The following is a 17,755-nucleotide window of genomic DNA, read 5'->3' as shown; positions in this document are numbered from 1 at the left end:
GGCTGAGGAGCCTTTCTTGTTGCTGCCTCTTCCCATGCTGCCTCTTCTTCTCTGTTCCTTATATATGCAAGCTTATATAAGAGGCCCAGCTTCTCTCCCAGTCAGCCACAGCCTGATCGAATTGCGCCAGTTAGGTGTTCCCGCTCACCGCTGCGCACCAGGGAGTTACGGACCAGGCAGCCTATGCGTCTCCCCTCCCGGCCACCGTCAGGCTCTGGGATCTGGGTTGGGACAGTCTACCAGGTCCGCCGGCAGTGTCACGCAGGCCAGGCACTTTTCACCAATCCCGCCCGAGAGGGGGATGTGTGGCTGGAGTCGCCACCGCGCCCTGCTCCCGCAGGACTGCTCGGGCCCAGAAAGTCCTCTGCTGGAGTCAAACTGTGGTAGAGTGTCAGTTTCTCTCACTCACCTCACCATAAGTCAGTGCACGCCTCCCTGCCGTTCGCAGATTGCCGTTCTCAGAGCTTCTGCACGTCTCTCCCCTTGCCGAGCCGCTGTAGAGGCAGCCAGCCGCTGCGCGGCGGGAAACCCAAATCGCGGCTTACAATGGCACGGTTCCAGCCTCCACACCGAGTCTTTTCTGTTCCTGTTTTAGCACCAGGACTGCATTCCAAGTTGGCTTCTCTCAGCCCAGTTCGTTCCTGAGTCAGCAGAGCATATCTCCACCTGCTTATGTCTCCTTAGTCTGCACCATTCCTGGCTTCTGAGCCGAGTCTTTCAGAGAGCCGCCGGTAGTTGCTGTTATCTGTCCGCCATGTTCTCCCGGCTACTGTTTGCTTCTTTGTTATTTTTAAGAAGTTTTTCATTTCATTCTCCCATATTACAAATCTGCCCTCCAGGTCAGATAGTCTGTCCTTAGTTTCTTTCAAGCTGTTATGCCAGTTTTCAATAGAGTTTTTAGTTTCCTTATAGTCCCTTTGAACCTGCTTCACGTATTCTATGCTTTCTCTATTTTCTCCATCAAACAATTCTCCCCTCTTTTTCTGTTCTTCCATTCCACCATCCGTTTTTTCTTGGGTGGTGCTTAGCATTTCTCTAACTATTCTGCTTACTTCTAGCTTCAGGTCATTAATAACTTCATTCCTGAACTGATCTATGAGGCTCTCTAGATGGCGCTTTATGTCTATTGGTGTGGTGTCTGCTATTACCTGTTTCTCAGGATTAGGGGCCGAGGAGCCTTTCTTGTTGCTGCCTCTTCCCATGTTCTTTGTTCCTTATATATGCAAGCTTATATAGGAGGCCCAGCTTCCTTTCTTGTCAGCCACAGCCTGATCGAACTGCGCCGGCTAGGTGTTCCCGCCCACTGCAGCACACCAGGAAGTTCCAGACCAGGCAGCCTACGTGGGGCCCGCCCCTCCAGGCCACCCTCAGGCTCCAGGATCTGGGTTGTGCTAGCCCACTGGGTCTCAGCCAGCAGCATCACGTAGGCTAGGCACTTCTCACCAATCCCGCTTGAGAGGGGGATACGTGGCTGGAGTTGCTGCAGCACCCCGCTTATATCTTATATCTACTTATATCTTGCTTTATTTCATTAAATACTTCATTTTTAAACTCGTCTATGAGGCTCTTGAGATATTGCTTTATGTCTATTGGTGCCGTGTCTGATATTGCATGTTTTCTGTCTTCCTTTGCGTTTCCCTTTCCTGGATCAGTGTTCTCAGGATTGGGGACTGAGGACCCTTTCTTGTTGCTCCCTCTTCCCACACTTTTTGTTCCTTTCATACAAGCGAATGTAGGAGGCCCAATTTTTTTCCCTAGTGGAAACCAGCTAGGTGTTCCTGCCCACTGCAGTGTACTAGGGAGACACAGACCTGGGAAGCCTCTGCTTGGCCCACCCCTCCAGGTCAACCTACTGAAGGCTTCTCTGCTAGGGTGCACCTCCAGGTGCTGGGACCTGGTTTGGGCTAGTCTACTGAGTCTTAGTCAGCGGCGTCACGCAGGCCAAGCACTCCACACCAATTCCACTTGAGAGGGGAATATGCAACTAATGTCACTGCAGTGTCCTGTTCTGGCAAGTCTGCCTGGTCCCAGTATGTCCTTTGCTGGAGCCTCCTACTCTATGAAAGGGTCCCCATCCGCTCACTCACCGCGAGTCGATGTAGGGCTCCCTGCTAGTCCCGCTCTCAACTCCGTTTGCAGATTTCCGCTCTCAGAGTTTTTGCATGTCTCTCTCCCTGCCTAGCAGATTTGGACACAGCAGCGGCAACAGGAAATTCAAATCGCGGCTTCCAGTGGTGCAGGTTCTAGCTTCTGTGCTGAGATTTTATCTGTTTATGTTATAGCACCAGGATTGGATTTCCAGTTGGTTTCTCTAGCTTAGTTCATCCCTGGGTTGGCAGGGTGTATCTCCCCTTGCTTAGGACTCCTCATACCGCACCATTCCTGGATTTTAAGCAAGGTATCTCAGAGAGCTTCTGTAACTGCTGCTATTTATCCACCATGTTCTTCCGGAAGTCTCTATGCACTAAGCTTTTTAAGAACAATTTTTAAAACTTTTTCTTAAAAACCTTTTTAAAAATTGTGAATTAAGACAAATATAGAAAAAGGCTATACATGCATAATTCACAGGATGTATGTTATAAACACCTGTGTGCCCACCCCCAGTCCCTGGGTTTAATAAGCCAGGTGTTGATGCTGTCTGGTCCGGAATCCTAGACTGTGAACCCCTGGGGTTACTCTCAGCCTCCTCCTCTGGCCTCCTCAGGCCTCCTCCTCTGGAGGCACACGTTTGCACCAGCTCTTGGGTCTCACCAAGCTGGTGAAGGACACCCCCATAAGCTCCCAGTCAGTCTTGACCTCTGTAGCATGCCCTGTGCTGAGCCCTACCACGTGTCTGTGCTTTCTGTGTTGCTGCCCCTGCCAGGGTCATCAGGGCAAAACAGCTTTGTGTTCATTTCCCAAAGGTCTCTCTAGAGCCATGCTTTCCTCTCCAGAATTTGGTTCAGCAGTTTTCTACCATCTTGTCAGACCTGGGATTAAGGAGATTTGTAACTTGACATCTTTTATCCATGTTATTCTGAGAAGTTTCTTTTTTCTTTTGTATAGCTTAAGGGTAATTTGAAGAAATTCATCTTGATGCAATCTTTCTGGTTGCTAGCAGAATGATTGCCTGAATTTCACAACCTGCCATTACTAGAAGTAGAACCCAGGACAGTTGTCAGATATTTTCTTAAGCAAGTAATATGGGAGAGGGCTTAGGGATGGTTGGACATACTATCAGGAAGGGTTTTCGAAGCTGTGACTTCTGCAGGTCTGTAGTTCCTTTACACTGACACTTGCCAATACTGTTGGCTCAGGTGAGCAGCACATCCAGCCGGATGTCTGAGCCAGGCTTTTGGAGCCTGCCTTGGGGTGGGGAGGGAGCCACACAGATATCCAACCTGTCCCTGGGCTTCACTGGCCTGGTTTCCTCCTCAGGCAGACCACCATCAGGCCACAGCTAGTAAAGCAGTGGCCACATTTCACCGTGTTAATTTCTGTTATCTTAGTTTCCACACCTAAAAGTTATTTAAGAAACACAATGCGAACTCCTGTGGCAGTCTGTTCCTGGAGCAAATGCCAACACCATAATCTCATTTAATCTTATACAACACTGAGAGAGGAGCACTTCATTTTGCCAGAGCTAGCAGAAAAGGCAGGAAATCTGTATTTATCGTTGTTTATTTTTGTAGTAGTGGGGATTGGACAGAAAGCTTGTGCACTGAGCTACATCCCTATCCTAAGACTCTTTTAAATTTTTTGTGTCTTTTTTTTTTGAGTCAAGTTTTCATTATGCAGTTCAGGCTGGCCTTGAACTCACTTTGTAACCCACGGTAGCCTGGAACTTGGTGGACATCCTTCTGCCTCAGCCTCCTGAGTGCTGAGATTATAGACATGTACCACCATGCTTGGCCTCCCTTATTTTTTGAGTCAGAATCTAAGTCTTCAAGTTGCCTAGGCTGGGCTCAAATTTCAAATCCTCCTGCCTCAGCCTGAAAGTGCCCTGCTAATGAAGATATGTAACACTCAGAGAAAGAATACCTTATCTCTTTTTTTAAATTCTAGCTGTCCAAAGAAAGATTTTGATAAGTACTAATATGACTTTAGTAGTAAAGAAATGTTCTATCTAGCTGGAATTCCTCCTGCTGAAGTTTAAGATTTTGTCCTTTGTTCTGCAGCAGGTGCTGGTAACAGAGGCTGTCTTTACCCAGTGAGAGGCGGAGAGCAGCAGGGTCTTACCCTGAATTTTGCTGCTCACTAGGGGTGAATCTCTGAACAAACTGTGTCACCAATTACCACCAACCCATTAAATGCCCTATACTTATCGTTCTGCTGGACTAAAAGCAAGGTGTGAGAGCACTGCCCTGCTCTCTGGGGTCCCAGGGGGAAATATGCTTCCCTGCTGCATTCCTGCAGCTTCCAGAGGCTCCAACATTCCTTGGCTCGCGGTCATCTTCCTCCATCTTTAACGTTAACCACAAGTCCTCTCTCTCACCTGCTTCTCTCACTGCAACTCTTTCTCTGACCCATTCTTCTCATGCCACATTAAAGCCCTTGATTACAGAGCCCCTCTGGAATATTCAGACTAATTTCATTCTAAGGTCAGCTGCTAGGCCAATTTATTTCCACCTGCAACCTTAATTCCCTTTGCCCCATAAGGTAAACATATTTATAGGTCCCAGGGACTGTGACTTTTGAGGCCTCTCTTCTTTGTGCCATAAACCCAAAACTCATTTTTCCTGGGAGAATCTGATCATCTCCTCTAAGTCATCTCCTGGGCTCAAACAGCTCAAGCAGTGGTGAGGGTTGTAACAGGTCCAGGATGAACATGGTGTTCTCAAAGGGCTTCACCAAAGCTAAATTTGTAAGAGCGGTATGTGATGCTGAGCGCACAAACCTCAGCCTTTGGCGGGCTCGCACTGGGAAAGTCAGAGATGTTACAGCAGCAGGCAAAGTGCCCTACCACTATGCTTTCAGGTGTGGATCTGGTCCAAAGCCAAGTTTATCAACAGGAAATTCCTGATGGAGGAACTTTACCAGCGTTTTCTAGAAGGAGAAGACAGCTGTGTGGCTCAGGAGGATGACCCTTTCTGGGATCCTGTCGAGGTCATCCACTTGGGTTCGGCCCACATCTGGCTCCAGTCGCTGGCCTACTGCATGCAGTTTGAGGATCAGGTGGAGTTTCTGAACAGTGATGGGCTGGAGGAGGCAGTGCTGCACATCCACATCACGCCTTGCTCCCCAACAGGACGGTGGGTATCTCCTTCCTTCCCCTAGTTCAGCGTCAGTCCCACTCAGCGAGCTTGAGTTCTCCTGGGGAGGGAGTGCTCAGTTTGATACCTGAAGTGGTCATTGGTGAGGCAAATGAATACACTCATTCACTCCTGAGGTAGCCTCACTGAATCTGACTTCCACTATGGTGGCCAAGCCAGCTGACTGGGAACAGCCAGCGGCATTCAAGACAACTCAGCAACCAAAGGAGTGAGGAGGGCATCCCACAGAGGCAGGGAGGCAGGAAGGGGAGTAGAAGGCGCATCAGCCAAGATTCAGAAACCCTGAGTTGGATCCAAACAGTGGACCCTCAGAGGACAAAGCCAATGCATTGTGGGACTTTCCCCCACTGCCCCTCCTGGCACCTGTAAGGTCTGGTGTCTGCTATGCACAGGATGCTTTTCCATGCTGAAGGCCCAAGAGCCAGAAGCAGAAAGATGATTTTTCCAGCTCATTTCTTCTCCTTGGTAGAGGCCTGACCACTTTTTTCCCCTCAAAGTAGGGACTGAGACACCTGGTCTCTTCCTGGGCTATTTGATCTGTGGTTATAGGCTTACTTTTAAGCTATCAGTGCAGTCCTAACTTCTGGTCTGCTACCTTTTACCCTCCTCTCAGGATCTCTGTCTTTTTTGGGGTTTTGTTTTATTTTTTTGTTTTGTTTTGTTTTCTCTAAGGTCATTGGCAGTTTGTATGAAAGCTAGTCTTAGCAATACTAAACAAAGATGCTGGCAGGAGCCTGATTTGGAATCCAACACCTCACGACGCACAGTGCAACCTTCCTGTCTTGCTAAGAGGAAACTAGCTCAAGAAGGGTATAAAACAATTTAAGGTCCTCTAATCAAGAGACCAAGCTGATCAACTCATTGTCTCTACTGGGACTCCAGGCAACCTTTCTGGTCATTTGGCTATCTTGGTTTTCTAGGCTGCTTGATGGATATACTGCAAAAAAAGTGGCACTCTTGCTTAGGGCTCAGGCTTTGTGAGCTTGGTTGGTGTGACAGGTCTCCTGTTGGAAAGCTGCCCAAATTAGTATCTGAGTTTTTCAGTCTGAGATAAACTCTGAACTAAAAATAATTCAGCAGGGAAAATAATTTGAGTGGCTGCACCAGTGCAGCCAGCTGACTTTCCCTCCTTCCCTACCTAAATCTTCAGTGCAAGCTTACCACCCAGACCCGGGCACATTTATCATATGACATTGTTTGTAATTCCTTCTATGGGCTGCGAGTGAGTGCCTGAGATGCTCATTATCACCTTGAAGCACCAGGATAGGGTAGGCGCCTACAGCATGTCTCTTGAGTGAATGAATTTTACAACTGGGAACAGTATCCTTCCTTTGGTGAAATTAGCTGTTCCTTAAGGATTCCATTTCATTCCCTTGACGTCACAATGCTCTTTCTTCACCTCGCATAATCTGAAATCAGCATTCACCTCTGTTTGCAGGGCACATAGCGAGGAGGAGGTGGTCATTGACCCTCTGGAGCTTCTGGGCAAGAGGATTGATTTCCAGATTCACATTGTCCGCTGCCTTGGCATCAAGTGGCTAAAGGAAGCTGCAAGGCGGGGCATTCAGATGGGGTACCAGCCTGTATCACAGAACTGTGGGCGCTAACTCATGCTGTGTGTTCCTGGCGGGAAGGAGGGAGGGAGTCTTCAAGTTTAACATACGAGTTTATCATGAAATGCTAATCTTTCTGCACTCACCCAACTGCAAAATGTCTGCCCCCCCCCCAATCTAACAAGAGAAGCCACGGGTTCCCCACCACCACATTACTAGACTGTGGTCAGTGAGTACTGGCCTTTATGTGACTGAAGCAGTAGTCAAATCCTACCAGAAAGAGTATCAGGTGAAACTGCATTAACTAAGTAAAATGTTTTTGTTGGAAACAAACTGTGTTACAAGACAGATGTACCAGATACGGTTATACTGATTATGTTAGACACACTGAAAGGTAAAGCAATACAGAAAGCGGTACTTTGAAGAACAAAAACTAAACCACCACCTCACGGGGAAAATCAACAATAGAAAACGTTAAAATCCTGTTAGACGTTGTTAGTCATGTAGTGATGATGCCAGTGTTGAGCGCAATGTGGAGGCAGTGACCATGGCGACTGGTTATTAGTCACCCTTTTGGCTCACTGAGCCCTCCTCCCATGCTTTAAATGCGTTCCTTCTGATTTTAAATTATACCTTGTGTTCTTTTCTCAGTTACAGAATTTATGACCTCCCAATCACTTTATATACTAAGCCTGTATGGAAAACTGTGAATCCTCAAATTGAAGAGACGGTCCAATTTGCAGCCTTCAGTGCATCTCAGGAGTTTCTGAATTATTTACAGACAAATGCTCTCATAGTTGATTTGTGGGGCCTTCAAGGTACCTTGCTCATCTCTTTTGCATGGTGTAGTGTTCAGGCAGATACAGTGTCAGTAGGCCTCATGCTGCAGAATGGGGAAAGGAGGGAGGCTGTGGGGATCTGGGCACGACCCATCCTGCCCCTGGGCCCTGGGTTCTAGTCCAGTGGATGAGCACAAGGTCTAACATCTCACGCCCTACCTGGGCTTTTCTCAGTGGTGTTTCTCCCACATTACAGAAGGCTGTGCTGAGCTGAGCTGCTCTCGGCTGGACCTCATGGTTACAGGTGAAGGTCACATCATGCTAGACACCAAGAAAATTCCCAGTGTGAAGGACACAGGCCAGGTGTGTACATAAAAACTGGCATCAGAGATGACCAGAAAATATCAGACGGCAGGTGCTTGAGGATCATCTGGGTTTATGTCCCTTAATGAAAGACCTGACAGATTCCCGATTACTCTGAGGGGCTTAAACCAGGCTCCTCAGTGCCCCTGTCCCAATCCCCTTGGTTTCACAAGGCAGTAAAACTTGTCAGGCTCAGAGGATAACCCAGACCATCTAGCAAAAGGCTGAACTGACATCTTTTGTAGACTGCATCAAATCTGACATCAGAACTTTACCTGAAGGTGCTCAAGTCAGAGCAGGAGATGGAACTGCTCCGAAACATAAACAGAACCCTGAGAGAGGAAAATATGACTCTCAAGGAATCACTGGAGAAATTTGGTTGCAGTCAGCAAGGTGAGAGGCTGCTTCGCTCATGGCTGGTTATCCCCAAGCCCTGCAGTTTTCTGACACATGACTTTCTTAATGGGTTTGTTTATACAGTTATCTTGTTTCATAAATAAAAAGGACGATCAAACAAAAACATTTTTTTCCTCCCCTGTAAGATTTCATCCAAAGGGATGCTACAAATATGCAGATAAATGTAGATATACAAGACTGACAACAGAATCAGTATCAAGATAACTAAATATGCAGATGAATAAACAAAACTTTCTTTTCTATCCTAGCCCATAAGCCTTCCAATATCCTGAAAATAACTCAGATGACGGCACCAATGCCATCAGCCGCAGAGATTAATCAAATATGCACTCAGCAAGCCAGCTGTGACAAAGAGTTTGCCAAAGCTCTGAAGGTGTTCTACCAAAGCATGAACTTGGCAAGAGCGCAGTTTCTCAGAGTGAGACAGCACAAGCCTCCGGTGAGTAGCCTCAGTGCTGGGGACCTCTTTCCACTCAATTTAGACATTTTAAATTTGGACATCTGTGATAACTGCCTTTCCTTTGTTTGGGGATTTGTGTATTTAAGCAGAGAGCAAGTTAAAGCCTTACAAGCTTGAGTCCTCTTCTCCCTTGGGCCTCCCTCCATCTTTGCTCTGCCCTATTTTAGTGTACAACGGCCTTTTTCCACACAGCTATGGCCACTGCAGGATAGTCATTCATTTTATAATAGACAGAGTATCCCAGAAATGCAAGTTGGGTTTACCATTATAAAACCAAATGTAATTTATTGCATTAAGAGATTATAGTAAAAATGGACTTGGCTCTAAAATCCCAGCACTCAGGAGGCTGAGACAGGAGGACTGCCGGGAGTTTGAGGGCAGCCTGGGCTACATAGTGAGACCTTACTCAAAGACACAAAAAACAAAAACAGGAAAAGAAAAAAAGCGAGAGATCACGAGAGGAAAACAGTCTGATTACTCCACTATACACAGAGCAAATGTGAAAAAACTGAGCATTCTGTTAATAAACTAAAAATATAACAGACATTCCTCATTCTGATAAGGACAATCTCAAGCAAACAGTAATGTTCAACAGTAAAAGACTGAAAATTTTCTTTTTCACATCAGAAAAAGAGTTAGGGATGCAAGTCAGTTCATTTTTGTTTTTTAGGTTTTAGCCAGTGCAGTGAGACAAGAAACACAAAGTGGAAGGATTGGGAAGGGGAAAAGGAATTTCAATATGGCATATATGTGCATAACACTAAGCACACTACATTTAGTGGCTCAAGTCTGCACATACATTTAGAGACAGGTACTACTGTTAGCCTATTTTACAGTCAGTGGGTGAAGGCGCAAGAGAGGTTGGCCAACTTGCCTGAGGATGCATGCTCTTAGCAAACTGCAGGGCTAAGATCCCCGCTGGGCCAGTGATGCACAGGGCATGCTCTCCTCGCTACCCTGTGCAGTCCCATATTACTTCCAGACCACCTGCTCAAATAAGTGGGAAATCCCAGAGTTTATAAATTAATAGAATTACAAAGCTCTGGGTTAAGAATTCATATTTAAAAACTAATTGCATTTGACTATAATAGCAACAAAAACCATTTTGAATATACCAATTACAGTTGTATCAAATATATGAAATACTTAAGTCTGTAACTTAAAATATGCAGGACTTCTAAGAAGAAAAATTTAAAACTTGTTTGACAGATGTTAAAGATACCCCTAATAGAGAAATATGCCATGTTTCCATGGCTTGGAAGATTTGCTATTGTAAATCTGTCCCTTCTGCCTAATATTCAGGGTACTCCTAAGCGAATGAAATGAACCCTAACCAAATGCCCTACAATGTATATGCAATCGCAAATCAAAAAGCAGGTAGGAGGAACATGGCAGGAAGACGTGCCCTACCTGGTATCAATTTAAGGTACTGACTCAAATATAGATACTAAAGAAAAAGAATAGAAGGCCAAGGAATAGATTGTTCTGGACTAGAGACTTGATGTCTACCAAAGCAGAGCAGCAGATGTGTGGCAACATGGACGTTTGCATAAACAGTGCCTGGAGATGGATACAGATGTGGTGGTTGGGACCCGGTTCCCAAAGACTCATACGCCCAACGAAGCCTGGTCCCTGGCCTGCGGCACTACTGGCAGGTGGTGAACTTTCAGGAGGTGACTGAGTGAAGGAATCTGGTCACTGGGGGACGCTCTTGAGGCGGAATTGGGGTCCTGGGGCCCTGGGGTGTGTCTCTCTCTCCTCTCTGCTCCTCTTTCTCTCTCCCTCTCTGCTTTCTGGTCACAAGGTGAACAGTCTTCCTCCACTGTGCACTCCTGCCACCAGGGTGTACACTGCAGCTGCAGATCCAAAGCAACTAGACCAAAATAAACCTCAGTTGTTTATCTCAGGCATCTGTCACAGTGACAGAAAGATGACATGGGGAAAATGAAACTATAATCAATTCAAAAGCTATATACTTAGAAATTAATTTTAGTGAGAATTAAAGAACTATACAAGAAAGACAACACCAGTATCTTTTTTGTTTTGTTCTATTTTGAGACAGGGTCTTGCTTGCTTAGGCTGGTCTGGAACTGTGTCCTATACATAGTCCAGTCTCCTGAGTACCAGAATTACAGGCATGCATCACCACATCTGGCACAACTCCAGTACTTCTGGATGATACCTTAAGAGTCTGACTTTATGACCTCACAATGGAAAAGGTTTCTTACACATGAGAAAACAAAGACAACAATAAAAAACTGGATTTCAAGAAAGAGATAAATTCACACACATTAAAATTGTGAACTTTAATCCATCAAAAGACACCAAAATGAAAGCCAAAAGGCATGGAGAAAATTATTTGCAAAACATTTAACATATGATAAACTAATATCCAAATAAAGAACTACAAAACAAAAACAACCCCCCCCAAGAAAACTGTTCAAGTGACATGAACAGGAACTTTATAAATGAAGAAATCAAATAGGCTATGGATATATGAAAAAGTGCTTAAATTCATTAATAGTTTGGGACACACAATGAGATACTATTATAAGCCATTCACAATGGCAAAAACTAAAAAGTGACATCAAAAATTGGAGAAGATATGACACTCTCATGCATAGCTAGAGGTACATAATCAGAACAACCACTTAAAAATTGCTGGGCATTTACCAAATATAAATTGAAGATATACCCTAGAACCCTGCAATTCAACTTTCTCCACTGGTTCTGTGGAGAATTAGGGACCAGTACCTTCAGGTAGAGGTTCTCTAAGTGTCCTCCCAGGATAACCTATTTCCATGGGGTGGGGGATACATCAGAGAACCCCATCCTCATGACTTCCTTTGCAAACCTGAGAACCTCAATAGTACTGAAAGGATACACAACATTCCAATCTGAGATATTTGGATTATTTCACTGGTTTCTGGCGTCCAGGCAGCCTTCTAGAAACCAGACTGCTCCTCTATAATTAACACTACCAGCCACTTTCAAATGCAGTTTTCTAGTTTAAGGACACCCCCACTTACATGTGCACAAAACATTTCTTACCCTAATGAGATGAAGTCTGATACTATTGTTTTTTTCTTTCACTTATTTTTTAGGAAGATGATCAAATGCTTCGGCCATTCATACACCAACAATCACAGATGTTAAAGGACTTTGGGGACCTGCTTGAATCCAGCCTGTGGAAACTGAAAAATGACATTGCTCTCATAGTGAAAAAGAAGAGAGAATATTTACTGCGCATCAAACAATGAGCACACACCAAGTAAAACCTGCCAACACTTGACCTCTGAGTGGTGAAGACCATTTGTGTAGATAATGGGGCTTAATTCACCTGCTTAACCTAGTCCTTCCATTTTTAATACAAACAACACTGCTACATTGGTAGAAAAATCAGCTCACATGCAGGATGAAGGTAAAATGTGAAGCTAACAGACTGAGCTCTGGGATCAGAGCCAGGGCTAAATCCTGGTAAACTACATCGTTTATCAATTTGAGTGGGGTAACTGATTCTCCCTCTCTAAGCCTATCTTTTCTCATCATTAAATGGGTATCAGTATCTACCGCAGTTAATAAATACACAGCAAAGCCTTAGCTCATTAACGCTTCTGTTTGCAAGGATTTGATTCATGAACAACAGTGACAAAATTTTGCTTCCATTTGCAAACTCTGCACTGGGTAACAAACACGACCACAGCCATCTTCCCCACACAAACTTGAATGTGGCCATCTTCTCCAGAATTGTGGAACAAATTCAGTTTGTGAACCAAGGCACCACTGTACAGCAACCTTGCACACTGTAAGCATTTACCATTAAAATTCAGTTGCAGTGCTGTGGCTGTCTCGATGTCCTGAACCAACTCAAAATGTTTACCTTTCATGGTTGACTTTGAGGAAAAGCCAGAAGTCACATGGTAAACAAGGGGATGAAGATACACCAGTGTTTTCACAAGCCTGCCATTCCTTACACAGCCCTTAGCACTAGGACTCCCTGTACTTTTCATACTATAGAGAAAAGAAAGTGGGCGTCCAGAAGTGCTTCAGAAAGTGCCAAGAATGATGGGAGAAGTGTCTGAAGCGAGAGGGAGCATTCTGAGGGGCATTAATGACAATGTGTCTGTCAGTGTGATGCGTCTTTTTTAAAATACAAACATTCACCACATACACACAATACTATCCAGCCTTAAAAAAACAACAGGATGTTCTGTAATTTGCAAAAACATGGATGAACCCAGAGGACACTGTTAAGTGGGATAAACTAGACACAGAGAAACAAAAAAGGAGAACTGATAGCTACCAGGAGCTTGGGGGGACCGTGTGAATGGGAAAAAGGAAATGTTGGTCAGTGGGTAAAGTCACAGTTAGCAGGAAGCAGTTTTGAGTGTTGTATCCCACAGCAAACTACTACAGTTAATAGTGACACATTTCAGAATAGGATTTTAAATGTTCTCACTGCAAATGTGGTAAGTATTTGAGGCGTGGATATTCCAACTACTCTGCTCATTCTACCATGTATGTTTTGAAATGTTATTTTGTGCCCCACAAATATATATAGTACATAATCAGTTATTAATGAAAATATTTAAAATAAAATTTAGAAATAAAAGAATTTCCCTAGACACTTTGACTTCTTTAGTACAGACACAGTATGGAAGAGCCTCCTAACATGAATACACTGCCATAGATTTTATGCTTCTCATTTAAGAGCAGAAATTCATAAAAGGTAACTAACTCCTTTATATAATAAACAACATGAATATATTAACTAGTGTTAATTTCCTACTTTTTAAAAATTCTGTATCATTTCTATTTTTTGTTTTGCTTTTAGAAAAAAACGAAAGTACACGTGTGTTTATGATAAAAGTTCTTCACCTTATTTTATAGCTTTAATTAGGTGAAAAAACCCTAGTTAAAATATAAAAGGTAAATTAGAGAAAAATTTTGCTTAAGCAGTGAAGATCAACAGAAACTTACAAGCTGCCTTCTTAGAACTAATGACAGGTGGAGAACTAGAGAAAGAACTGACAGTGAACAGGCTGAGGTCATAAGCAGCACGTGTCTACCGCTACACACACAAGGAAGGTCCAAACCAAAAAAACCATCATCAGCAACCCTTTATTATTCAACTTAGTAACAGTCCAAAATCAGTCAGTGTAGTTAGGTGAAAAACCACGCTAAAATAGAAAAGGCTCACACAGCACGTAGAGAAACTCACTGGAGGGTGAGATTCCATTTGATCCCACAGCAAGCAAGGCCACAGGGACTGCTCCAGCCGAGCGCGGGACTGCGTACTCTCACTGAGAAATGCCATCAGCAATACAGACCGGGACCCCTCCACCACCACCTGACCTACCAGCTCATTCATAAAAATTCATCAGGGACACTTCAATTTTTTCACTGAAGTCAAATATTAGTTTTTCTCTCACAAGCAATAAAGTCATAAAATCAGCTGGGATCTGAAGTTTAAGGTCAGCTAGTAATTTCCTGCTTTTAATGTGTAGATATTTTAGATTTGACAGATCTTTTTTCCACAGACAGTCAGATAGGTTTATAGAATTTAAAATATCAAATACAGAAGCTGTTAATTCATGCTTTCACAACTTCAGTTAATCTTCAAATGTTTAGACTTCAGAGCTGCTAATGATGCTAAATTCAACACCACGCTGGTTGAGTCTGTCAATCAATTTTGTTCTGGAGAAAGCGGCTCCAGGTGTGAAGACCCCGCCCCTGTAAAACAGTAGCAAGAGAAAACTGTTCATATCTGTCCTCTGCAGCCCCTCCTCGGGCAGCAAATCCCAGCGGGATTCCTGAAAACCTAAATCTTTATCCTGTCACTGGTTGTTTTTGGTTCTAGTCCTAAAATCAACCAAATGCACAAATAGTTGTTTTGCAAGAGAGATGAGTCACAGCCACTCAGCCAAGACTGGTTCAGTTCTTGGTGAGACTGTTCCTGTGCTCCTGGCTGCTCCTGAGCACACTGTCAAGTAAGTGCTGTTGTTCTGCAAGTCAGCCTTCAGGTTTGGAAACATTAAACGGACTTTAATGAATAAACAAGACAAAATGGATGGAAAAGAGGTTTCTTCAATAGCTAACATTTGGAAAACACCAAACATTTTCAAAGGATAGATAAGCAAAACCTGAAAATTTTTATTACGTTTCAGTATATACAAATTTTACTAAATAACACTTTTATTGTTTTTTTGTTTGTTAGTTTTGGGTTTTTTGGTACCAAGGATCATACTCACGATCTCGCACTTGCCAAGCAGGCACTTGTCCTACTGAGCTAAAAAAAAAAACCTTTTATTGTTTTAGGTTATGCCTGACTTATTTCTCAGCTGCAGGTATATATTCATGTAAAAGTGGCCTAGTTTCAGGGTAACAGCTAACTGTTCCAGTAAAAGCACATTTGGTGCCCATCTAGCCAGGATTCCAGGACTCCTGGTGTCAGCCAGGTTCCCTGCCAGCTGCGGGTCATGCAGCACTGCCCAGAGCTCCTGTCCATGCTATTTAACAACAGGAACTTTTTCTGAGTGGTGGGCTCTGGACTTGAGCTATTTTTGTAAGGAAACTGAAGCCAATTTACATGGCTCTCAGATTTCTTTGTCTCTTCTCCTTTACTTCTGCAGTTATTCACTGCAAAGCCAATGCAGAATTGTCCTTCTTGCTATTTAATTAGCCTGATCTTTGACTTAACAGAACTATAAATACTTATGTGTGAACTCAAAACCTGAAAATCAGATTTTTAAAATGTAACATAGTACAAAAGATATTTTCTCACGAGAAGAAAACCTTCTTACCCTGTGGGAAGATCAGAGGCCTCACTGAGGAGAGTCATGGCGGCCTGAACCATGGCTATGGGGGTTGTCACATAGCCAGCCTCTGCAGAAAACAGGTGATTAAGGGGAAGAAAATATTATGAGGTTTGCATCAAAAACACTCAAAAATGAAATATCAGATTTTGTATCTTATTCTATATTACAGAATTTTTCCCAGTAGATATTCTGGTCACTTTTCAAAAATAACAATTAACATTTATTTAGCACAGGTTGAATATTCTTCATCCAAAATGTTAGGGACTTATTTAAAAATCTGAAATTTAAGAAACATCTGCATGTATATAATTAATAAGATATCTGGGGGACGGGACTCAATTTCCTATATGAAATTCCTGAAGGAGTTCTGGCAGATCTCTTTCATGTCTTTAGTTGTTCTTTGTTGTGGCTGCCTCAATGTTCTGAACTGATTGAAAACTGCCTTTCATGATCATTTTGACTTTGTGGAACAGCCAGAAGTCACACAGTGCCAAGTCTAGTGAATAAAGTTTCTGAGCCTGTCCTGTTCAATGACACTTGGCAGTAACATTCACTATATTTTTGTAATCACACCTGCTAAAGACCCTCACAGAGACTTTCAAAACTGCTCCAGAAAGTGGCAAGGATGATGGGATAGGTGTATCTGAAGCAAGAGGGAATATTTTAGGGGAATTCATTGCAATGTGTCCTTTACTGCAATAAATTTTTTAAACATTCACCATAATATGTTTAGCACCCCTTGTCGTCAACTAGCCAGGTGGGAATTTAAAAAGGAGGCAAGATGCAAGCACGTCACTGCCACGTGGCTTGACTAAAATTCCCTGGGACAATGGTAATTAAACTTACACTATAATTCATAAAGTGAGTCTAATTTTACAGGAAAAATTTTTCAAGAGATCCTTTTAACAAGCCAAATCATTATTTTGAAAAATATGCCTGTGCATACACAGTTTTACGAATAATGTCAGGTATTCAAAGTCTACAAATAATGTGTGACAGGTTTGATTGTTACACTGCTTAACTATAAGACTAAAGCAGATAAAACATCAACTAGCCCCCTTTCTTAGTAATAACTAAAAACTGCTACTTTGAACTACTGAATAATAATGAAAAAGATGACCAGAGGGAAGGCTGCATTAATACAATTGGTTTATACTAATAATTTCAACCCTCCAGTTGACAGAATAATTTTAAACTTACATTCTTACAAATGTGTTTCTACAACAATTAAGCTTTAAAAAGAATGTAATAGCATACCACCTTATAGAATAAGACAATCTGAAACTCCCAAGCATTCTCAAGTCATAGAAAAATACCTGGTCCTCTCACTTGAGTACAAATTCTCATATTTGGTTTGTTCTGATCAGTACTAAGACCTTGGCTATAGCCTTGACCAAAGAATGTCATTGTAAATGATGAGCCATCCAGCTGTGAAAAAGAAAGCAAAGGGCTCATTTAATAATATCACTTTCCCCTGAAACACAATAAAACCTAGTATTTTACTGCATGAGACTTTTTTTTTGGTCTTTTTGAGACTGGGTCTTGCTGTGCAGTTCAGGCTGGCCTTGAGCTTACTTTGTAGCCCAGGTTGGTCTCAAACTTGCAGTGATCCTCCTTCCTCCTGTCTCAACCTCCTGAGACAATTTCAAAAGACAAAATTAACAATATCTGCTACAATATCTTGTCATGCTATAAACAACAGGCAAAAGCTAATTCTCTGAGCTTGTAAGTTTTGATGAGAGATCAAAAGAGAAAAGATAAAGATAATTCTTGGAATGTGGCTTCAAATATGACAGCACCATTAATATAGGCAGTTTAAGAAGAAAAACTGGAGGCAGTTTTTATTGGGGAGGTAGAAAAATGCTATCTGGTCTTAGTTACCTGTTGTGACAAGACAAAAATAACAGGCAAGTAATGAAAACTAAGGTCTGAAGCACAAATATATAATTGTACCACTTAAAAATGTAAAAACTCAACTTAATTAAATTCTAGAGGACTTATTCCATCATCTTTTATAATCACTAAATTTAGGAATAAGGCGAACAGAATTCAGTCATGATCAACAAATTTTTAATAAGTATCAACTAAAGACCAGACATCATAGAAATAAAAT

At 42.9% G+C, this 17,755-nt stretch overlaps 2 protein-coding genes across 2 annotated transcripts in view; one reads left to right on the top strand and one right to left on the bottom strand.

Annotated features, from left to right (window-relative positions):
- LOC101787984 (kinesin-like protein KIF28P) overlaps positions 1–13,053 on the top strand; it is an 83,946-nt gene extending 70,893 nt beyond the window's left edge. The window contains exons 17-23 of the mRNA XM_063236773.1: positions 4,957–5,231; positions 6,691–6,825; positions 7,457–7,623; positions 7,841–7,947; positions 8,193–8,340; positions 8,613–8,803; positions 11,929–13,053. Of these exons, the coding sequence (XP_063092843.1) occupies positions 4,957–5,231; positions 6,691–6,825; positions 7,457–7,623; positions 7,841–7,947; positions 8,193–8,340; positions 8,613–8,803; positions 11,929–12,084 (1,179 nt within the window). The 3' untranslated portion in view covers positions 12,085–13,053. The remainder of the gene's footprint in view (positions 1–4,956; positions 5,232–6,690; positions 6,826–7,456; positions 7,624–7,840; positions 7,948–8,192; positions 8,341–8,612; positions 8,804–11,928) is intronic.
- Positions 13,054–13,926: 873 nt separating this feature from the next.
- The window catches only part of Sccpdh (saccharopine dehydrogenase (putative)), a 28,700-nt gene continuing 24,871 nt past the window's right edge, over positions 13,927–17,755 (bottom strand). The window contains exons 10-12 of the mRNA XM_003474276.5: positions 16,959–17,070; positions 15,628–15,709; positions 13,927–14,557 (exon numbers count right to left, since the gene is read on the bottom strand). Coding sequence (XP_003474324.2) covers positions 14,452–14,557; positions 15,628–15,709; positions 16,959–17,070 — 300 coding nt within the window. The 3' untranslated portion in view covers positions 13,927–14,451. The remainder of the gene's footprint in view (positions 14,558–15,627; positions 15,710–16,958; positions 17,071–17,755) is intronic.

The sequence above is a fragment of the Cavia porcellus genome, unplaced genomic scaffold (genome assembly GCF_034190915.1).
Source record: "Cavia porcellus strain 051 isolate PalLab524CR breed Dunkin Hartley unplaced genomic scaffold, mCavPor4.1 scaffold_26, whole genome shotgun sequence".
In the NCBI taxonomy this organism is placed as follows: domain Eukaryota; kingdom Metazoa; phylum Chordata; class Mammalia; order Rodentia; family Caviidae; genus Cavia; species Cavia porcellus.
Note: the sequence above shows the minus strand (reverse complement) of the source record. Positions and strands in the feature narration are given on the sequence as shown.